The sequence below is a fragment of the Anopheles marshallii genome, chromosome 3, assembly GCF_943734725.1.
Source record: "Anopheles marshallii chromosome 3, idAnoMarsDA_429_01, whole genome shotgun sequence".
Classification (NCBI taxonomy): Eukaryota; Metazoa; Arthropoda; class Insecta; order Diptera; family Culicidae; genus Anopheles; species Anopheles marshallii.
Window position 1 is genome coordinate 70,768,162 of NC_071327.1, and position 24,830 is coordinate 70,792,991.

A 24,830-nucleotide genomic window follows, 5' to 3' on the forward strand; every position below is an offset into this window, starting at 1 on the left:
CTGCCGCACAGCAAAACGGCCTGCTGATGTGTTGTCGCCTTCATTTCGCCGGGGGACACTCAATCTTTGCTTGCACTGGAACTCAACATCCCGTTAGGATGCACTCGATACACTCAGCATGCTAATTAACAATTAGTCGTCAACCGGATCGTTCGGTCGTAAAAACTTCGACTCGCCTTCGATGTCGTACACCCGACGGCGGGATTTACAAATCCAACCCATCCATTTTCCACTCACCAAAGCGTAAACTGTTAATTAATACGCACACAAGCAACAACCCGGTTGTTGCACAAACGGTCGCACCGGCAACATTCGATTGCATTTTCTCCGTACCGGCAGCCCGGCTGATGAGCTGCAGCAGGTGAGACATCACCGAACCGAAGGGCGGGGGAGCAAATGCCCGAATGAAACGTGTGTGCTTCCCGGCCGACTGCAGCAACATGAGATCATCGTTATTACTTTGCACCGGTTGGAAAGCAGGATGCTTAGCACATGGAACTAACGAGCAACGAATCAGGCACAGTTCAATAAGTTCAAACTTTTGCCAACAATTTTGCGAAAAGAATCTACCGGATGCGAACGAAGTTTGGGTTACTTTGTGTGTGATATTCCAATTAAAATGTGTAACCTTTTGCTGGGCACAATGAACTACATTTCGCTTTTTTTTATGTCTCATCAACGGGAATTGTTAGAATTTGTAATAATGCTAAAATGTTTACCACAGTAACTAACGAGTTTTATCGGTCTGTCCTCCCTTATCCTTACTTAAAACAATTCGTACATTATTCTAGCAGCCAACTAAATGAAATTCTTTTTTTTCCAGGAAACTTTAGTCGACATATCTGTTGCAGGTAGCACCCAATGCATTGTACTACAATATACAGCTTTAAATTACTTGTATTCTTGATAGCCGGTATAGGACCGGTCCAAGATCCCATCCGGACCAATCCCCCGTAACAAGGAGTCAGTCCTCTGATGGCTACGGGAAATAAGGTCAAAGAATGCCAGGAATGGTAAGCATGACACCTAGAAGGTTTTTACGCCAAGAAGAGAGAGAGAGAAGAGAACTTCATATTCGAACTCCGAATGAGCTCTGATCGTCAGATCAACTACAACACTGCGAAGATTTAATAGATATTTAAAGATACTTGGAATCCTGCTCCTATTTTCAAGGTTTGTATACAATTATTATGCCCTATGGGTCAAATTTATACTAGAATTGCCCAATGCACACGCTCAGCCTCACAGGATCTGAGTTCGAGTGCTGACAAAAAGTATCTCCTATTTTGATATTAGGAAAACCTCTTAGCCGCATTCGAGAGGAAAATGCTCGGAGGGTTTTTTGGACCCGTATGTGTGGAAGGACAGTGGAGGAGCCACTACAATGACGAGCTCTACGGCGATCTCACTGTCGTACAGCAGATTAGACTCGCCAGGAGTCCGGTAGGTTGGTCACGTCATGAGAATGACACCGGACAACCCATCCTGTAATGCCCTTTTAGGTCGTCTACATGGACAGAGGGAGTCGTGGTGGGTCCAGATTAAGATGGAGTGATGGCGTTGATGTGCCCGCCAGAAAGGCAGGGATAATGGATTGGCTGACGTCGGTGCTCTACCGTGAGCAGTTTTAGAGGACACCTGCATAGGCCGAGCATACAAAATCCAAGGGATATTCGGTGTTTTACAAAAGAGAGTTTAAGATTTCAATTCCCCGTATATCCCTTACGACAAATTATCATCCCATCTGATGGGAATTGACTGAATTCGATGAAACGTCACCAGAAAATGGTAAGCAAGATGTTCGGAGTAGTGCAGCAGTGCATCTACATCAGTATTCTTTTTGTTTGATGCTCCAAACTGTTCGATAATTTTCGCACTAAATGTGAGGACCAGAGAGAAAAAAAAGGTTCTTTCGGTGCTCCCCAAAGGTGCTCGTCTAGAAAATCCCTATCCACAGTTTGAAAATCCCAAAAGACATTAGTTTTAGGTTTAACAGATGCGAATGTTAACTTTATGTACTATGTAAAATGTAAAATACTTCAGCTCTATTGAAAGGATCACGACAGGAAGTAGCTATTCAATTCCAGTTGAACGAACTCCATAAGATATACATACACCTGATGGTGCACATGGCGAGAAGTACTACAACATTACAGGCAGAGCTTATTTTTTACGATACGAGAAATCGATAACCCAATGATAGAGAAAGACACACTCTCAACGCTCTCGAAAGCTTCATATCGTTGTTACATTTCCAAATGCTTATTATAGCCCCCACACCTGGTCTGTTTCGTAGTGGATACACCGTTCCGGGATGCTGGTCGAAAAATGCATCAAAGTGCACCAGTTGCATAAGGCAGGTAAGCGTTTGTCTTGTATCGGGCTCGTTTTTTTTAAAATCATTTCACACCACTTGTGCTGCCAGCGGAATCGTATTCGTACCGATGCGTTATGCATGTACAGCACCCGACACCAATCCAGTGATCAAACGATTTTTCATCCCCTTTTCGGAATGGATTGTATGAAACGAAGCAGAGCCACCGGACGGACAGCATACTTGTGTTCATATGCAAAATTATTAATCCATTCCATTGCAGCTAACGACCACGGTGACTTCCGGCTTTCGGAGGAGTGCTGAACCTTCCCTTCTACAGCACACCGAAGACGTTCCACCACCGATGTCTTCTGCAGCAGCATGCAGCAAGTTGCAGTTGCCAATTTTGACCAATCATCGAAACCGAACCACCGCACTCTCGCCGCGTTGCCGGGTCGATGTTTGAACGTTTGCTGCACGGGATGTGCACGCGTTCGAATGGTTGTGTCGATTTCCGAGTCGAGATTTAGCAACAAGCAAAAGGAGGATGATGCTCGTGTTAGCTATAACCATCAACACTGGCACACTAGACTGTGAGAGGTGGAACGAGCAGTTTCTTACCTTCCGTTGGGTAATGCGAATATTTGGATGCACTGAGATGCTTAGAACTCCCCGTATTAAAGCACTTTGGACATTTGACGAAGAAGAGTCTTAATTTTTAGATACGCTGATACCACAACACCACACACCACTAGCACAACTGATGCTCCCCTTTCTAGTATCCAACAAGCGATAACAATTAAAGATTTTTTAAAAATATTGTTTAATATTTATCGTTTCACGTATTAAGTGAGTAACTTCCCACACTACATGCTACTCGATTCCGTACGAATTACTGCAAGTAACGTTAAGATTCACTTTCACCGTACCGAGCGCTTCGGTGCACCATGCCAGCCTTTACACGGTATCAATTGCCATGCCAAACTCAATTACTGATCAACCCAGCCGGACCTGTACGCTGTAAGAAGGGTTCGGAATTGGGTCGATCGGGCGCTAAAAGGTGCATTGCTTTATTGCTGCACTTTATGCAGTGGACGTAAACGACTCGCCACCCTGCTCCCTGCTTTTACGTGCACCAGTGTGTAATCGATAACGAAACACACGCGTACGATATTTCATAAACATAAAAGAATATCATTAACATCGTTTTATCTCGGCATCGCCGGTCCAGGGGGGAGGGGGGGAGGTGGTGGGGGGGAGACCGCAGCCTATCACAAAATATTGCAAACACCCTTTCTTATCGTGTACCATACGTAACAAATTTTATGAAAAACCCATTGGCTACTATGGTCGGTGCAGGCTGGAGCGGATACTACAAGGTGCTAGTGCAATTTGTCACACACACAGCGACAACCACCGCACGACATAATGGGCTTCAACTGAGCGGTACATTTTTATATAGTTACGGATGCTGTTAATGATATAGCAATGTTTAGGATATGTTCGTTAAAGCGGATCCCCCTGTGGTGTGTTGGTAACGGCACCGGTCTTCACACAACAGGACCGGTCCAAAATCCTAACCCGGACCCAATCTCCCGTACTGGCTACGGGTTTATAAGTCAAAGAATCCCAGATGAAGAATCCAAAGATTCCCAAGAAGGATGAAGAAGAAGTTGTTGAATATAAATATTATAAATAGGAAACATGATAAAAAGAAAGAATTTATACACAAATACTTCAATTTATGTTATGCTGTTTCTAAGTCTAGCAAAACTTTGATGTTACTTTTAAAAACGAAATAAAAAAATGTCACCTAAAAACTATTTGCCATACACAAGAATACATCTAATCCAAAAGATTGGAGTTTTGGATGTAATAATTCAAGTAAAAATCAAATTTTTAAGCAATAGATGCAACGGAAGCGAGAATTACCTACGCGCCGCAAACACGGAAACAATTCCATGCACGGAACTAAGAAAAATCACCACTCAACAAAGCACACCAACATGTTTTTTGCTACCAATTTTGGGCAGTTTCGAACTTCATACGATGCACTGCACGCTCTGTGGTGAGGGCTAAAAAAACCCCAAAAAAAACCCTAAAGTGGCATGCTGCATGCCAATGAACACCAAACAATTAATACGCGATAACAACAACAAGCAAAGAACGAACTTCAGAATGGACACTTTTTTGTGCGTATGTAACGGCGGTGGTGTGGCGTAAAGCATTTTACCAGTCTACCGTTTAGGGATTGATTGAGCAAAAGTTTTTTTACAGCACTTGGGTAACACACAGTGCGAGCCTCCAACGCCGATTCTATCAAGCTAATCTGGAGCTGAGAGCTTGACTGCCGGGGACCCAAAATGGGACTTTTTTTTCTTAAATTTTTCAATTCATTTTCTGTCATTGCACGTAGAAGTTTTATTTTTTAAATCATTGGATATTGAAAAGTTGTAAAGCCGAAATAGCAGTCAGATTTTCGAACCCTGGAATGAACACTGAAAACTAGCAAAGAGGGTCAATATTTTAATGACGTATGTGACAAAAATCGGCTACGTACGATGACAGAAAATACTTTGTTATTTTTCAAACTGTCAACCAAGTTTAAATCATGCAAGTAGTCTTTTAGTTAAAATGTCCTCCAGTATTAAAAATATGATGTGGCTAGGTGGCTACCCATTGTGAAAAAAATTGTTAAATTACTCTTAAATCACCTCTTATTTATCTGGCAATTTAAGGGCAAATTACGGGAAAATTTTTCGCTGAGCATGCACCACGAGTAGTCGGACTGAGTTTGTAGTTTTGAATATTCACTGGGTGAGCTACGACTAGTGTTACTTCTTGAGTGAAAAAGCTACTTCAATCTTCGCATTTAACTGACCGAGCTTAGTGCGCTCAGTGCAGAAACATAGCTCAAAGCCCACACAACCGCATTGAAACTTGAATTTTCAATTGATTCGCTCAACGCGTTCATCATGCTCGCTCAACGGTCCTTTGAGCTACTTTGCGCTCATCGCTCTCCTTTGCTGAGCGCGAGCGATTCGCTCAATCAAATGAACTTCCTGACCCAAACACTAGCTGCGACATTGTTTCAATATTCTTTGGAATGGAGATTTCTCATGAATTACGGGCAAAGTTTATCATATATTACTAGTTTTTACCTTGATTATACGGCTAAGAGCCGTTATAATTATGATAAATAAAATAAGTTTTTTCCAGCTTGCAGAGTGTACCACCCCCTTAAAGCTTTAGCTTTCTAACTTAAGCCGTCATAAATTCCACTACTGGCGGAATCAAAAATCCATTCACGGTTTTGAAGATTGCTACAAACACTCAAATAACACTCAAACAACATTTTACGGTCGCTGTAAAGCTTTTACACACGAAACAATCAGCATCAAGTAAAAAGGCCATCGCAATGCAATCGTCAAATGTGCCCCGATACATGTGCTTATTATCCGCAATGAAGCCGAATCACGATGCCATAATACGTAAAAGCGCTTGAATGCCGATCGCTTATTGTTTGCATGCTAAGGTTTGCCGTTCGATACACCAGCTGCAGCACATTTGGTGCTTTTACTCCTTCGGCTTACAATTATTTCCCAAATTATCGCAATCATCATGTGAGCTCGTTCGCACTCCGTTTCCCTCCGCTGAGTTTCTGCACATCACATCCAAAGCGCTAACGATATACGTTTAAAGCGTGCTCGGGGGAAATGGAATAGCCAAGTCGTAGGATACAAAGGACCAAAACGCGTGCCCGATTCCCCCTCAACTCCTTGGTAGGTTTTATCAACCCCCAGCAGCGAACGGAGGTACAAAGAAATTTTGACAGAAAGTTCCTCCCGAACCCCCATGGCATCGCACTCCACACTCTATGGGCAAAACATTTAATTTTATCTCACTTCTTACCAGATGATCTAACAATCCAGTGCCGCGGTTCGTGTTCGCTTTCCGGCACGGAATCGGAAAGATCTTTCGCAAACAATTTTACATCGTTTGAGTGTGAAATCCCTCCTGTCCCGGCAGCTTGACATTCTCAGCGGTATTGTTTTTCCTCGTTATTTCCGCGCCGGAGATGCGGGACATCACAGCCCGTTACCATGGTAACCACGCAAGACCATGCGCTCTAACAAATTCAACTGCTGCACGAGATTCACGAGACACGGGACACAAAAAGGCAGTGAACATCAATTGCTGGCAATTAGGTTGCGAACTTCGGGTTCGGTTTGCTAAATTTACAACATGCTTGCAACCGTACGTACATTGTTATAAGCGATACAACGCGCCTGAAAGATTCATCGCTACCGCCGTGGATGGCGGAAGCGCCGACAAGGTAAGGTCGTTAAGCAACTGCAAAAAGCGCTTGTTTTGATAGCGGGCCTATATTCTTGCCCCGATGCCATATTTGCTGTAACGTAAATTAAAACTTTTCGTCAAACTTTTCTTTACGCTGCTGTTTTTTTTTTTTTTATCGTGTGAAACATCTCGTGCTAGCTGTTCTTAAATACACAGGCATAAGCGCTCGGAACTGGAGTACTTGCACCCGCCAGTGGAAAGTGCGTGGAAAATATATTTGTACACGAGTGAAATGCCTGAAGTGAAATACACTTCACACAAAACATCACACAAATCTAGCACAAAAACAAAACTTTACGGATTGGAGCATCTAATGCTTGCCATAGGACCTAATCAGTTCACCGAAGTATAATGAATTTAACTCCAATGAGAAGGTGAATTGTTGATAAAATATTGTTTTAGAATAGAACAGATATGACAATATTGGTATTTGCACGACGATTCTGTTCAACGACGTCTATTATGAAATAGACGAGGATAATCTCCTGAACCTGCTTATTCGGATTTCATCCAATTTTGTGTTAGTGAGTGTAACAACTTGTTATTTCCAGTGAAACTTTCTGAATGACTTCGAAAAGTAGTTTCCAATATCTACACTTTGACTAAATGATCCAGTGATTTTAGGCGTTAAAATGTATGTAATAAAAACCACATTAGAATTTCTCCACGCACTGTTGATCGCTAATGATCTACCTGCCGAGTTGAACGATGCAGATGCAGTTGGATGGAGACGCCTCATCATCCAAGGCGAGTCTCTCCAGGTACCAAATACAACCTGCTTGATGCAAACCTCAAAAAGAGCTGCTTCAGAACGTTACCTTTCCGGACCTTTACTACCTTTTTTCCTGTTACGTGGTTAATGAAATAACTCCAAATGAAATAGATGTGATTATTTACTCTTTTGATTGAAGATTTCACCAACACCAAATACGTTCGGTTTGTATAATCTCCGGTGCCCTTTAAGGATGATTTGCCTTAAATACTTTGCAACATGTGTGAGGAGTTTTTATTATACTTAAACATGGCGATTTCAAAAAAAAAAAATTAACAACGGTTAAATGCGATTTTTTTAAATAATGTCTGTGCGATCGACCACTGTGCGAAATGGTTTGGTTTCAATCCGATATTATAAACCAAATGCCTCCATGCACATCGCCAAACGTCATAAGCATTCAACCAAAACAAACAAACGACCGCAGCGGTACACGCCGGAGGTATTGCTTATCGCACCGTACGGCATTACACAGCTTTTGGTGTGCGTTAGCTTTGTAACATCATCCCTTCTTCTTTCACTTTCAACATAAGCATAACGCTTGGTCAGCCTGGTATTGGTGTCAATCGCGTACGCATTATAAAGAAAAAACATCCAAATTTTGCCGGGCCAATCACCAAAACCACCGGCAAACACCATTTCAACACCACATCAGACCGATGAGTCATCGCACGCAAGTAAGTGAGTGTGTACGTATATGCACGCGCCCGACTCCCACCGTAGTATATAGCGCCTATGTTGAGCAGCATTTAATTCCAGTCCCAAAATAACCTTCAACCCGCTCGCAGTGTACGGTCTACGACGATACGGTTCACCACTCCCAGTGTTGTTACTACAATTGCTAGCCAGCTCGCTATCGATTCAAGCACAGTTCACAAATCAACCGGAGCTAACCAACCATTTATTACACACCATGGCCGATAGCAGCAATCTTGATGCGCAGTTTGTTGAACAGTCGAACAGCTTTGCCACCAAGCTGTACCAGGTGAGTCACATTTTATTCATTCCAAGTGCCTCCTTTTGCAAACATTTTGTGTGCAGTGTGTGTGAGAAAAACATGTTCCGTTCTCGTTTTTGTTTTTTTTTAGAAAATAAGTGCCCAAAATGCGGGAGAAAATGTGGTCATTTCCCCGTTCTCGATCAGTGCGTGCCTTTCACTTGCCGCCATGGGCGCTGGTGGTCTTACCGCGGAAGAAATGTACGCCGTGCTAGCGTTCGGAACGCCGAGTCAAAAGCAAACAGTGGCCGACAACTATCGCCGCCTGATGACGCGCCTCGCATCCGACAGTACGGTGAATGTGGCGAATAAAGTGTACGTTATGCAGAACTACAACGTCAAGAGCACATTCAATGCCGTTGCCAAGGAGAGCTTCCAGTCGGAGGCGGAAGCGGTCAACTTCGCGGAGAGTGCCGTAGCCGCCAAAAAGATAAACGGTTGGGTGGAAAGCAAAACGAACAACAAGATAAAGGATCTCATTTCGCCGGATGCGCTGGACGAGCTAACGCGGATGGTGCTGGTCAATGCGGTACACTTCAAGGGTACGTGGACGTACCAGTTCGATTCGAAACTGACGCGCCCGTTCCCGTTCTGGGTGAGCGAAAAGGAATCGCTCCAAGTACCGATGATGAACATCAAGAAACACTTCGCGTACAACAACTTCGAACAGCATAACTTTGCCGCGCTGGAACTAACGTACAGTGGCAGCGACATGACGATGCTGATACTGCTTCCACACGAACGTGCGGGGCTGGCAGCACTGGAAGAAAAGCTGCCCAGTCTGAATTTGGCCGAACTGACCACGCAAATGCACAAGCAGGAGGTCGAAGTATTCCTGCCCAAATTTAAGATCGAATTTACGCGCGATCTAAACGACGATCTAAAGGCGGTAAGTGTTTAATAGAATCAACACACCATAACACTCTATTACCCCATCTTAACGCGCGTTTTACATCCCTTTTCTTACACCACAGCTCGGCATGGGCAGGATGTTTAGTGATTCGGCCGAATTTCCCGATTTGTTGGAGCAAAACGACCCGCTCAAGGTGTCCAAAGTCGTCCACAAAGCGTTCATCGAGGTGAATGAGGAGGGCACGGAAGCAGCTGCGGCTACCGGTAAGCATTTTGTTTCATCCCACCATAAACCCATCCTGTTTGGTTACATCCCGCCAACGCAACCTTCCAAGCAGTTCGCGAGCATCCTCACACTATCATTCTCTCGGTGTTCCTTTTCTTCTTGTAGTGGCCGTTGTACGCGTCAAGCGGTCCCTCATAAGTCGGCACACAGTAGTACGCCTAGACCATCCGTACTTGTACGTACTGCTGATGGGCAGTCCGCGCCAGGCAGCTTTTATCGGCCGCTATTTGAAACCCGATCAATCCGACGTCACGCGAGTGAACCCTCGCGATGAATTGTAAATCGTTTGGTGGCGGCCCCGTTGTGTGTTATCTGCAACCAAGCTGCAATCGGCCCGCGTTTTTTTTCTCTCTCTTCGTAAGGCCCACTTTTTATGAGCTATTTTATCGGCACTCCTGCTCTTGTCGAATGCATTTCTGTTTAGTAATGTAGTACTTAATTCCCAACCTGCTGCTTGTTCTTTGCTAAATAACTCTCCCCTTGCATTCGTCCCCCCCACTAACCTAACCCTGGCGAATGGCACCCCTAGAAGAGCACCCCTAGAAGAGCACCCCGTTCCAATGTCTCTTTCTGATCGCTTTCCATTTTTTTCTCTCTCTCCAACATGGTCGCATCACCGGAATAGGTATGATCATGATGATGCGCTGCATGCCGATGCATCCCTACTTCACGGTCGATCATCCGTTCCTTTACGTCCTGAGACATCAGCAGATGGTCTACTTTATGGGACGCGTGGCGAAGGTTGAAGCTTAAGGCGACGCGCGGTGGGCGAACGGCTTTCCCTCGTTTTGTTTCGAGAGAACGTACGACTGCGCGACAGCAGCAGCAAGTGATAAGACAGTTAGTATTAATCGAAACATTATCTCAAATAAATGAAGTTTACCAGGTGTGTGCGCATGCCGTGCACGCTTGATTGTACACCTTTGTTAAAACGGACGCTCTTCTTGTATGTTTGACAAATGCATGGTTCGTGTTGTTGGCATTTTTTGGAACTGTGTCTGGTGACTTTGCAGACTTAGTGCCTGGCTAGCATATAATCCCTCACTCAGAAACGGAAGCTTAGTGCTTATCTACCCTTTTTTTTTTGTTTGGCTGAGGTTTTTGTAGATATCCTATACAGACGACCATAATCAAGTTAAGCCTTAGTTTTCATGAAAGGAGTGTAACATTTCGTGACAAACACATTGCACAACAACGCAACTTTGATGATGCATTTTCCTTAATCCACACACGAGTGCTTAAGCGCTGTTAATACACTCTGGGTTTATTAATCGATAAGTTGTTTGTTTATGATATTAGCTTTACAGTGCTTTGCAAAATTGAGTCATCGTTCCCTTTTTTGATACACCTTAATTGAACACCGGGTTAATTATCATGTTCGAAGTGTTGGCATACTAGATTGTTTAATGCGGCACTTCTCAACACTTTGTTACAAAATCCACGTACGGGGATGATCTCATACACCTTAGTGTTGGCAACGAGAGAAAAAAGAGCACATCAACCTGTAATGAGTTTCGGCGAGCGGTGCATCACATCACCTTGCAGCTTTATGGCTAAACAACGCGATACTGGCGTTTGAGTAAACATATAACTCTTGTGCCGGTTTTGTTTAACCGTTCTGCGAATTCTACCCCATACAGACATCCTAAACTAACATCGGTTTCTTTATTTTTAGCGCGTACTTCGCTGCTTCCCACTTTGTATGCGCAATATTCCGCTCAGTTTCATTTGTTGCGCGCCGTTTGGAAGACACACATACACACACACGATGTTTCGATTTCAACACAACCGACTGATATCAACAGTCTGGCAAAACAGATGGTTTTAAAGTTTATCAGCGCTGTGACACATTTGCTATTGCCGATGCTTCACTACCCATTACAAGTGCGTCACGTAATTAAAATGCGCGTATCAAAACCATAGTTGTTGTGCAAGCCCAACGATAAGGTGATGATATCAACAAACCTGTTCGCAAGTTGATTGATAAAATTTCGATTATGTTCCTGCTTGGAGGGGGCAAAAGTAGGACTAGGACGCCTTGTACGAAACGGACTTTTAAATTATTCGACCAAGATTTTTGGTAAATTATCATGAGAGAAGGTACAAATTTACAAATTTAATACAAAAGGATTTAGGTGAGATTGGGTGTATAAGCTTAAAGGTGTATGAATCATTATGAACAAGTGAGGAATCATTCAAATCCGAGCGAAATCGTCGAATCATTCCTAAGAGCGCTCAAACGGCAACTGATGAGCGGGGGTCGGAGGCTGGAAATTTTAAATGATTCATGAATCTTGGATAAGTCATGAATCTTTTAAATAGGGATTCAGAATCAGATCAGATACTTTTGGAGAGAAATTTATTAATTTGGAGAATAATTTGAGAAGGCATATCGGGTAGATGGAGAACACCAGTCAGACGCCGAGCATTTTTTGTTTTGTGTGATTTTACTTTAATGTTGTTACTTTTTCGCTTTTCGCTTCCCATTAACACTTTACCCTGTCCGAAGTCTGCTACATTCGTGTCGAGCAATTTAGATTATGATTTCACAAAATTTTGTTTCCTTTTAGGCATGATTATGGCGACCTTCTGCATGATCATCTCCGAACCAGTGAAATTTGTGGCCGATCATCCCTTTGTTTACGCGCTAATGTCACGCGAAAAGAGCGTGTTTTTCCTTGGAAAAGCATGTAAAATGCTGTGAAATTGTTGTTTTTTTTAATGCAAACGCACAAGTGGAGCCAAAGTCATGTGCATGTGCCAAGCCAACTGCCGAATATAATACTGCAAGCGAGAGAGCGATATACATATAACTATTTTGACGCATTATGAGGGAAATCGAATGGAATAAATTCCCAGACGTGATATGAACTAAACCAATTTAACGCACCACACGCTTTGTGTCCATTTTTATCGTTCGTACAGCAATGCTAATGATGACGTGCGCCATGATTACACCCATGCCCATAACGTTTACGGCAGATCATCCCTTCCTGTACGCGTTGCGAGATTCACAGCGAACCATTCTGTTCATGGGTAAAACTGTTCGGGTGTAAATCCATAATCATAAGTAGCTTCAACACTAAGCAAAATGTAAACTCATTCACTAAAAATACACCAAATGCAGTGGCCTTAACAGAGCACACACACGCTTTAAATTGAATGTCTATACAAACTGGTGGCTCACAGTCACAGGCAAAACTACCTCGCAATGTTGTATGCATCACCTAATGATGAAAGTACTTAAAAGTATTTATATAATGGTTTGCATTCGTATACCAAATGGAAGCAAATAAACACAAATACTGCACATGATAGAACGACATTTTCTTCTGTTCCTACCATGATGACATTCCTGGACCTCCAACAAAGGGGACATTTAATGTATTAAATATACTTTTCGATTGATTAGACATTAGATTTTCTAAAGTACCTAAAATAATTACGTTTCGGGCAAAAATCGATTGATTGCGGGACAGAAAATTCCATCGAATTCAACCTGCTTTTGCGTAATAAATCTCTCTTCCCACGTATCTGATACGTATTTGTGGGCAAAGGGGTGACCCAGTTAGGAATGACTCTCATGAAATTATGATTAATGTGACCGTCCCGGATAGGGTGGACGCAAGACTGACTTCATTTACATACGCTCCATCCAAGCGGTACCTTTAGTTCGAACAACCTTGGCAACATTGAATGAATCGAACATTACCAACACACCTATTCATGTTCGGGGGTTTAGTGACATGGATTCGTTTTCTTATCTCGAATACTCATTTCGACCACAAAGGCACACACTCCTTAATGCCTAATTCTTTTTGGGCCAATGACCGATTGATCCCTTTGCAGACAGACACAAATATATTGTAAAACGTACCTAAAGATAAGTTATGTCTGCAACATTTCGCGAATAGAATTCGTTTTTTTATCTAATTTTAGGAAAAAAATCAATTACTAATCTTTTCTGAGAATAAAAAAGAAACAAACATTACGCACCTTCAAACCATGGACGTCACGCGTTCAGCAGCTGCTGGCGAACTATTCGTCACTAATAATAATCCTAGATTTGCTACATTCCTATCAATTCCCAATCACGAGTCGACAAAATCGACCAATTGATCCCTTTGTACACAGACAGAAATATATTGTACAACGCACCCAAAGATAAGTTATGTCTGCGACATTTCGCGAATAGAATTCGTTTTTTTAATCTAAATTTTGGGAATAAAATCAATTACTAATCTTTTCTGAGAATAAGAGAAACAAACATTACGCACCTACAAACCATGGACGTCACGCGTTCAGCAGCTGCTTGCGAACTATTCGTCACTAATAATAATCCTAGATTTGCTTCATTCCTATCGTCAGCATGTCCACACACCGGCTGTTTCTAACCCGAAACGAACACGTTGCAATACAACATGCCGCCTGGTTCGATGGTGTTGTTAATTAACTTTTTCCTTCGATTGCACCAACCTCCTGCCCATGACAAGTTGTGTACCGCATAATGTTAGCTGGGTGCTCGGTAAACCCAAATGCACTCAACCCAGTATGCCTCGACCGTGTATGACAACTGAACGAACTAAAACTGTTCGAGCGTAAATGAGTTTGCAAACAACTTGTTTCCCCGGAATTACATTCCATCGCAGCACATTGCAATGCAAGAATGGAAATTTTGTACTACAGTTCTACGACGGTGGAAAGCTGTTTGCGAAAACGAACAATTATTGTGCTGGTGAACTCGCACGACAAATGTAGCTGACAATGTAATTGAAGGTGACAAAAAAAGTAATTAATGTTTACGATTACTTTTCGTTTAGTATTTCGAGGAAAGGCACAGCATTTTCCTTGGAAAAAAATGGCGTGTAACAATGAATTAATGAAGCTAGAATTTTTACAAGATGCGCCCTTACTGGACATACTCTATCGGCAAATGTGTCCAAGATAAGGCTAAAATGGCGTGTAGGGCTAGAAACCGTCGGTATAGTTGAACATCTTGACAAAACTTTAATCTCACACCAATCCTTTCCTGAAGATCTTTGGAGAACTCCTGGGATCTAATGATCTGAAGAAGAGGACAGGTCAAGCGGCCTCTATTTACTTACTCTTGACCTACTGCAGAAGTCTTCTAAACCGTTCACGCTCGATCGCCGTTGTATTGCAATCAATTATCTCGGCCTTTCTGGTGGACGCATCAACGCCATCACTTCATCTCATCCATGGTCATCCATGGACGACCTAAAAGAACTTTACGGGATGAAGTCGTCCGGTGTCATTCTCATGACGTGACTAACCCACCGGAGTCCTGGCGAGTCTAATCCGTTGTACGACAGTGAGTTCGCCGTACAAGCTCATAGAGCTCGTCATTGTAGCGGCTCCTCCATTGTCTGAACATCTTCCTCTCGGCTAAGAGGGTTTCGTCAGTTTTGGACAAATTTCATGACAAAGAGATGTATGTGAGTGTTGGTACTATATAAGTTCGTTTTATATTCTACATATAAGATCTCTATCGTTTGATATTAGTCTATCTCGTTAGTGTCTGCAACATCCGAACAACACATTGGTGACAATATCACTGCAAGTCGCGAAAGAAAAGAAAGAAATATTTGATGTCCAGAGCTCATCAACCACCGAAACACCTTCTTCGGTATCAGCAGAACGTAGAATTTCCCACTCTTATTTTCTGTTTTGAGTATATGCTTTGTCAACTCCTTCAGTCGTTCCCTCTGAGTGGCTGCCTAATATCAGATGACCTCAACGGATAGTAATGGTTAAGCCTGAAAGAATCGTTTGGTCTGTGGCTCATCTATCTCACGACCAATACGTTCCCAATTCGGTAGTGTTTTTCTGCAAACTAGATACGTTTAATGCCGATGGTAAATTATAAAGGCTTGGCATTAATTCGCCATTAAAGAGTTGATCGTCGCGTTGATGATCGCGTGGAGTAAATCTGGCCCCAGATTTGTACCGTAGATAGAGGATCGCTGCCATAGGCCTAACTTCATGGCAAACCACTATTCAACAATGGTCGACAAAGTCATTGCAGGTGTTTCAATTTCTCGTTAAGCAAAACCACATTCCGTTTCTTGACGTCTTTAGCAAGTTGAAGTGGAACATTTAGCGACTGACGTAGAATTTTTCCTCGTTTCACACGCTTTTACAAAGCTTCTCGGTGTTCACCGTGTTCGTGGCTGTTCTTGTGATATTTTCACCTCGGAAATACTTTCTCACCAACGTACGCGACGACATCAGCAGATCATGGCTTGGTTGAGTTTTATTTTTGTTCGTTAATCTTTTTCTGCATTCTCTTCCGGTGCGCACACACAGAATATATATATATGTATAAAAAAAACACCTCACGATCGCGTTTGTTTCCTTTTCGTTTTATACACGCTGATTACAAAATTTCCGTACCCGAAACCCCGGTTCGCTTCGAATATTTCGAATTAGTAAAAGTGATACAAAGGAAGAAGAATAAAAAACACAAGACACCGTGCGCCTCCATCACTGCGCGCGTTGCTCAATCTCCATCGTTACAAAATGGCCTCCCCGCCTAAAATTCGCATCTTTCCCTGTGCTAACTTCGCAATCTCGATTCCTTTTATCTCAGCGCACAACTCGATTTTATAATATCAATCCAAAAAACGTACACACCCCCGGTGTGCGGTTGGAAGATCGTCCTGCGTACATTGGAACGGTTGGTCGCTCCAACCTATACATGTGTGCTTGTGTGTGTTTTGCTGTAAATATAGTGACTGATCCTTTTTTTATTTTGTTTTTTTTTTGTTCACTTTAACTCCTTCTGGCCACGCTTACATACTGAGCACTGGCTAACAGTCTTGCGGTTTGTTCATCTGTTGTTTCCATGTTTTTGTGTCACTCTTTTGCAGTTGGTTGCGGAAAGCACTTTTTTTTTGCTTAGTATTTGAAAAATAAAATCTTTTTCTTGCTTTTTGTGCAAGTTTTTTCTATGATCCTTTTTTCTGTGCTTTTTCTGGTCTGTATATTGGTTTGAAATATTGTTCTCGTTTTTTTACAAACAGCATTTAAAAATGTTAATAACAAATTTGCAATGGTAGTACTCGACTCCGTTCCATTGTTTTAGGCTTTGCCAAAATTTCCTGTTTCCTGTTTTATATATCTTTTTCTTGCTCTTGTTTTCTACTTCCTCTGTTTAACATATAAAGCATTGTGATGATGTGCAAGTTTTTGTTTCTCTTCTTTGTTTTAAACTTTTTCATTTCTTCCCCCAAAACAGGCGCACTCTGAATGCGAGCAAAGTTTACTCCCGCTTACATTCTCCATGTTTTGTATGCGTTGTGGTTACCTATTGCACACTCACACACACACGGTTCGAGTTTTAGCTTATGAAGCTTTTCTTAACTGCTTTCTTTTACACCACTGTCGTCCACACCATTTCTGTACATACTTAACAAATAATGATGATCGTTCATCGTACTAGATATTTATACATGCGTTAACCTCATCCCTCTACGCTTTGTTTTCGCCCAGCGGCGTAATTCTTGTCCGCTTGGTTGTGTGCGACTGTGTGCTCCCGCCGTGTCGGGGGGTTATTTGGTTTATTAGCTCTTTGTTTAAGGTTTTTTTTTAAAAAAAAAGCTTGATTAGTAGTGAAAACAAAAAAAGGAAAATACACCTCTCCATAGACTTTGGTAGCATGGTAAAAACAGGTTTGTTGATTGATTGTTCGAGAGTTAGACTGCCGGCGTCCGTTGTACTGGGTGTGTTACTGGTGTTACATCGGTATCAAGAGGCAAAAGCACAAGTGCTGTGTTGGTGATGTGTAGAGTGTTCTCCTCCTATCTCTCTACATTCCAATACAAGTGGTTTCTATTATTCATTAAACAAATAAACAAACAGAAAAAAACAGCCACCTCAACTTGTAACTTCTTGTGCCTTTTTTTTTAACGATCCAACACACTCAATCGCCCTTTAACGATATCCTTCTATCCTCCCCTCTGTGCGTTGTGGGTGGATGTTTTTGTATGTGTGGATGTGTGTATCCCACGCTTCTATTTATCATAATGAACTAGATCAGTTGTGGTACGGCTTTGTAGTACCGGTGGCGTAACGCATAATATATTGATGATCAGCACTATCTAAACACCATTGCTCCACCGTTTTATTACTGTTATCTATTTGTTTTTTTTTTTTTTTTGGGTGAGTTACTATGCAATGAAAACATGCATTTTAAAACAGCTTTAGAACACTACCTCCCCTCTCCTCCCCCACCGCCGTCTTGTGTTATGTGTGAGAAGGGTAGTTGAACAAGATGGCTCTCTTACGGCGGTTTAACTAGTTTAAAGCGAACAAAAAATACCTCCACGGTTGTCAGTACCGCGTGTGGTATTGGGGTGGGGGAGGGGCCACACCCACACAAGTGCAAAATTGTACACGCTTTGTTGCACATTGTTTAACCAACCCCCCGCGCAGTATATTAGTTTATGACTTTGTGTTATAGCTTTGGCAACATTAGTAATTGCATTACTTCTAAATAAACAAAACAAACAAACTAAAAGATGCATCCTTTACATTACGCGCTTGGCTAAGCGGAAACAGTTAATAATAGCAAAATAAATGACACTGGAGTTACATATACAAAACGAAAACAAAAAAGGGAAATAAATACTAACGCTAAACTTTAAAATGAACGAGCGCCGCGGCCCAGCGTTCCAGATCCTTTCGCCGTATCCCTAAACGCATCGCGCTGATGTTATGTGTGTTAATTTATGTACTTATATTCATATATATATACCGATAAATTTTGATTGCCAAAGAACGAACGATTAATATAATATTGTGTGCTGGTGTGGTTTAGTATGCCTTTTCATAAAAGATCTTTCATTCGCATTTGCTTTGATCAGCCCCCTGTTTGTATGGTTTTTCCTTTTCGTTTGGGGAAATTTACCTCCCCCTCCCCTCACCCAAATTGGTTCCTGAGTAATATTGTAACACGTTACACACCAAAAGCATCTTCTTCATCCATGTTTGAAAACTAATATGTCCCCTGTGGCTGTGCCATGTTTTTTGCATTCAATAATCAATTCTTTCACACTCTCTCCCTCTCTCTTTTAACCATGAGTATTCATCGTGTAAGCAGCGTTAGATAATAAAAACAAAGATGGCGTTGCGATTTTCTTCCAACAGACATTTATGGCACCCGGTCAAAAATGTGTGCGCTTTGCTCGTGTATCGATTTACTTTATACTGAGTATATATTGTAAGCTTTTTTTTGTTTGTACTGTTAATCATTCACTGGAACTGGTGTGAGAGTTTAGTAAGCTGCCTGTGTGCCGCGGTACACAGACGGTGTGTCACTTGAAAACGGTTAAAATGCTTGAACGGCGCTTTGAAGCACGTTTAATGGCGCGTATTTTATTTCACTGGCCCTTTTGTTTTATAAATGCAAAAGAAATTACTAAATTACTTTAACTATTGTGCTTTGCTGGATGTTTGTGTGTGTGTGTAGAACGGCCAATTATTTAAAAAAGAAACAAACCCCTGGCCTAAGCTCGCTATTATCGCTAGTGTTGTATGATCAATTCTGTAACAGTGGTTTAGTATAGTAGGCGGGTTGCGCTTTTGTGCTTTTGCGTTGCATCACAGTCGGATTGTAATGAAGAAAAACATGATAACAATGCTTAAAGGGATACTCTTTACTTGCTTTCCCTTTTCACTATGAGTGTGTGTATGTGTGTGTTAGTGTGTGTTTAAACCCTTTAGAACTGAATCGGATTGTAGGTACGGCACGGCATTTCCACACTGCCCGTTTCTAATCGCATGGCACACCCGGTGGTGATTTGAGTTTACTACAGTACGCACGTCTTACGGTGTACAGAGCACACGTGCGTGAAAAGGAGCATTCATAATAAGCCTTTTCCTTCGCTTTTGCTTTGCTTTATGGCATCATATTGTTTTACACATGGCTTCCCTCATATAACAGGTATGGCAGTTCGGGTTTGTGTGGTGTGGTACATTGCTTTTCAACAGTGATAAACGAAGTAACAAAACATAAAACTTTATCATTCGATCACATTCGGTTGTTGTGCGGTTGTTTGTTTGTTTTTTTTGTTTCTTTTTTTTTAATGAGATGGTTCACCTGTTCTCAATCTCTCTGTTTTGATTTGAATCCTTTTTAAGAATTAGTTCGCGTTGGCTCTCTGTACCTTCTGCGTTTTCATGTCATTTGATGAATACTTCAAACCGTTTCCCACATACGAATCGTTTGTAGACTTTCAGCAGGTTGATGAGTTGTCTGATTTTTTATGAATCCTCTAAAGAGTCAAGAATCTGCGAAGAATCTACCTGTGATTTTTTCAAAATGAACGACACTTAGGCCCTTGGGAGATTCCCGTCTCTTTAGGGATACATGACTCTTTGGAGATTAACTCCTCTTTAAAGATGCATCACTGTTTGATGATCCATGACCCCTTAGAGATGCATGACTTTTTATTAATTCTTAGCTTTTTAAAGATTTATGGTGCTTTAGAATCTTCAACTCTTTTTTCATAACATTCAGAGACTCTAGAGATTCTAGACTTTTTAGAGCTTTATGACTCTTTCGGGATTCATGACTCTTGGAAAATGTATGACTCTTTAGTGATTCATGACTCGTTGAAGATGTATGCGTCTTTAGAGAATCTGCATTCGTTGAATCTACATGACTCCCTAGAGATTCATGACTCTTTTTGGAGATTCACGACGCTCCAGAGATTCATGATTCTTTACTGTTCACAGATTAATGAGTGTTTAGACATTTTTGTCCCTTTCATGACTCATACTACTGTAACGAATCATGACTCTCTAGAGATTCATTCTCATCAATGCATAGAAATTCGAAGCAATTCATGGGATTTAAATGATTCATTCAGATTCATGAGTATGAATCATAGTGTTCCAACACTAGTTTTTGTTGGTGTGTGGGAGGGCGGGGGGTGGGAATCGTTTTTCCTTCCTCCCTCCCCCTCCCCCCTCGATTTTGGCACTCAGTTTCCATTTTCTTCCAGTTGCACCTGTCTGATGTAGTACACCAAAAACAGAAAACACTACAATTATTCATCATTCCCTCCCATTCGTCGGGGCATTGTGCAACACAATGCTTCCGCATCCCCGTGCACGTGCCCCTTTCCTACTATATAAAACGTGTGTGTATAAAAATATTATTACATTGTACGTACCATAAGACTCTTGTATAGTGTTGTATAAATAGCAATGTATATAAAACTATTGTATCATGACACAACACGGGGGGATTATTTTGTTTTTTTTTTCGTCTGTTGTTGTTACAACAGGGGTGTCTCCCTTTTGCCGTGTGATCGTGTAGAGCATCTCTTAGATGCAGCGTTTCGTTATTTTGATTGCCAAAACGTTTTTGCTTCGCATAAAATTTCCCCCTGAAATCCCACTCTCTCCCCCCCCCCCCCACCCCCTTATCGGCCGCTTGTTAACGTGTTTTAATTATGTGTTAATTGATGTGGTGTTACTCTTTGGCTTTCGGTTGTATTTGTTGGTTCGAGAGCGTGTGCTCGATTTGGTTAGTTCTTTTTTTTTCTGCGCGTGTTACCCTTCTTTTTTTTGTTTGTTTTGCAGTGCCCTTAGAGGCTGAGGCTGTTACTACGAGGCATGGATCCGTGGAGCGATCATGTGTCGTTTTGCTTGGTTTTGGTTAGTAAGTCTAGTTTTGGTTGTTGTTTTGTTAGCCGACAGGGACACGCCGTTTGTCACGCAAAAGCAAAGGACACTTCGTTAGTGTCACTGCCACGTAAGGAAGTGTTGCCAACCAGTGCTTTGTCTGCTGTTTTTTTTTTTTTGTTTTAGTTTGTCCCTCCCACCACACGGCCTCCTATGCCATGGTACACGTGTTCGGCTTACCTCCTAAGCACCACCCTTAAAGACGATAGCATAAATAGCACACTTACACGCTAGAAAGCAGACATACACTCACACGCAATGGTTTTAAAGTACGTAACAGCAGAGATAAAATTGAAACTTACGCACAAATAAGGTATCGGTGATCGTACGCACCGTGCCCACCCCACTAAACCTAAGCTCGGGCCGCAAACAGAGCACCGCGAGTGTATCCATACGCACCGCAATCTGATCGTATCCCCTTCCTGTATGTGTGTGCGGAAGGGGATCTACTACTCAATGACTGGTTAACCGTTTTGGAAGCTCCGTAACTGAAAGCGCCATCTGTGTGTGTGTGTTTCAATGTTTTGGTGGATTTTTATCATTTCCCCGTGTTGGTTAGCACCACTCTTGCATCTTCTTTGTTCCATTTTTGTCATACATACAATAAAAAAAAACCAGCGCACGGCTTTTTGGTCTTATGTTTTTAACGATTTACCAACACGAAACAACACACACGGGCGCCATGTTTTACACACTTGGTATAAATAAATTAGGGGGGAAAGTATATATGATTTAAAACGGAAAAATTTGCTAACCATCCTTACGCGAAGGAAGAATAAATAGAAACTTTGTAAAAGAAAACATAAAACAAAAAAAAACCTACGTAAAAACAATACGCAAATACATAAACATAAATACACCCAAAGCGTATGCGTGAACGAGCGACAAAAAACAAACAGTGGCACTACTACTGCCACCAGCACATGCCAGCGCCCGATTGTCTTGAATGCAGATCCGGCGCAGGGCGACGACGATCGGGTTCGATCAAGCATGTCGTGTGGTTACCAGGCCCTTTACAGCTCCCAACCGTTGCCGCTGAGCGTTGGCACTGTTTTGCTGTTGTTTTGCTCCGACGATCCGTTCTCCTCTACCCGTACCAGCGCCGTACAACCCGCCGGCTCCTGTCAATTCCTATTGGACACTTGCTGTTGGCTGGCCTGCTGCTGTTGCTGTTGCTGCTGCTGTTGTTGTTGCTGCTGCTGTTGCTGTTGCTGCTGTTGGTGGTGTAAATGATGCTTGCGCTTTTCGCTCATGTGTAGCCGCTTGATGTGCTGCTCGAGATTCCATTTGCGCCGAAACTTTTTGTAGCAAAACTTGCACTGGATCTTCTTCTCGACGCCACACTCGTGGTTCATGTGCCGCAGCATGATGCTGCGCGTCGAGTACCATTTGCCGCACTTGAGGCAGGGAAAGTTTTGCCCGTTCTTGCGCGCCATCAGCCGGGCCTGGTTGAGCTGGCGGGCGGGATCACTCCGCCCGTACAGATCGTCCGTCAGCGAACCGAAGTTGTAATAATCGCTCCACAGCTCTGCGGTGTTTGCCCGGTGGTTGACCGATCGACCAACACACACACGCGCACGTACGCACACACCAACACGGGAAGCGGATTGAGTGGGGTGGTGGGAAAGGGGGTGGGGGGAGGGAAGGGGTGATGTTTTTATATTTGCATTATCATACACATTTTTGATTACCGTCGATAAGCACGTGATCGTGAAACAAGAGAGCACGGGGTAGAGAACGTGGGAGAAAGAGAAAAAAGATAGAATTTTGGAAGAGAAAATAAAAAGAAATATTCTTTCCATTAGCAAACCATTCATCAGTGCCACCAGTGGTGGAACGGTTTTCGCGGAGGTTTCGTTGGGTTGGGAAGGGTAAGTGGGAAGTTGGGGGAACGGGGAATTTTCGTTGCAAAGTTTTTTAAAAAAAAAAACGTGATCAATGTAAGATTGTATTGAAAAGAACAACAGCAAAGAAAAACAGATAAAGAGCTTTAAACAAAATGAATGCATTAACAGAGAGGAGTTGCAGGCGAGAACAAGGCAAGGAAATGTAACAAATATGTTCCATAGTCATTCGATTTTCTATTACCATTCTGTATATCGTTAGTAGTGTGGTGTTTTTATGTTGTTTTTTTTTTTTAATTTGCTTTGTAAATGTGTTCAAAGTGGCAACAATCATCAACAATTGCATTAAGGTTATTTCCATCGGCAGTTTTTGCCATGTTAGTCAACATTGGGTGTTTTTTTTTTTATGTACAAAAATAAAAGAGAAAGATGCAACAAAAAAAAAAAACAAATCAAACACACATAACAAACACACACGCAGGCAGGCAGAGCATATTTTTAAAAGTAAAAAAAAAACAAGGGAAAATAGGAACCAGTTTTGAAACTCACAAATGGAAAAATAACGAACAAACCTCGTAAGGATTATTGCAAACAGGAAAACAAAACGATTGAAGCCATTTGCAGCTGCTGCTTGAAACAACAAAACATAGCCGTGTCCTTTGAAAGGTCCTTGAAGCCCATTGTTACAAATTGTTCCAATCGATTGCCCGCAAAATTTGTTTCACACACTCAGGTGGACCCCCTCCCCATCCCTTCCCCTGCCCCATCCCCATTCGGGTGTGTTTGTTGACGGTAATGAGCTGACAAATTTGCAATGGAACAAAATGCATAATTTTAATTAAACAAAAAAAAACCACTGCTTTACCCACACACCATACCACCCGAATAGCGTAAGGACGATGACACACGAGATTGATACACCCGCTGGGGGCACACATTTCGAGACGGTACCGAAACAGTTGCCCAGACCCGGAATGCATGCGGCATGAACGGCATAAAATGTGTGTTTGTTGATCGTTTTTTTTTTTTTTGGTTGGTTTATTTTCATTTGTATCTATATATGTATATATATTTGTAGCCACACTTAAACAATTTAAACTAAACACACACGCACACACGCACAAACACACGCAGGACGGGTACGGAAACACATCACAGTGATAGTGGGGAAGAGAGGTTTGTAAGAACGACCCGGTGGCTCGTACGTCATATATCGATGTGGATACACATAATGATGAGACACATAAGAGATTTTGCAGCACATAATGTGATGATCTTCACGATTCCGGTGGCTTCATAGTGTAAGTACAAAGTAGAAGTCAGTCAGGGAAGTCCATTAACGGTCTGTTAGACCTTCAGAGTTCGCTTGCTGTAGGTTTCTGTTCGGTATCTCTTGTTGTTTTTTTTTTTTGGAAATGTTTTAACAATCTTGCTGGGTAAATACCCACAGCCGGGAGCGTCCTTGATCCCATCCGACCGACGAACAAGTTGGGTATTTCCATCGTTCAAATACTGCTGTACCTCGTTTTTTTTTTTCTTGCATTCTTTCCGTATCGATTACCACAAGTTTGCTGCACCGTATACCTGTAAGAGAATAAAAAAAGTGTAATGTTAGTGTAATGTGAACTTTACATTATCATAATGATGGCATTCGATATTGTGATCTTTTTTCCACATACATGTACATCCACATC

General features: G+C 42.1%; 1 protein-coding gene across 1 annotated transcript; it reads left to right on the top strand.

The window, feature by feature from the left end:
* The first annotated feature begins 8,358 nt into the window (after positions 1 to 8,358).
* On the top strand, positions 8,359 to 12,636 carry LOC128711527 (antichymotrypsin-2-like). The gene is made up of 4 exons (XM_053806406.1): positions 8,359 to 8,430; positions 8,534 to 9,331; positions 9,417 to 9,558; positions 12,506 to 12,636. Exons 1-4 carry the CDS (start codon positions 8,359 to 8,361, stop codon positions 12,634 to 12,636), a joined length of 1,143 nt encoding a protein of 380 aa, XP_053662381.1.
* The last annotated feature ends 12,194 nt before the right edge of the window (positions 12,637 to 24,830 follow it).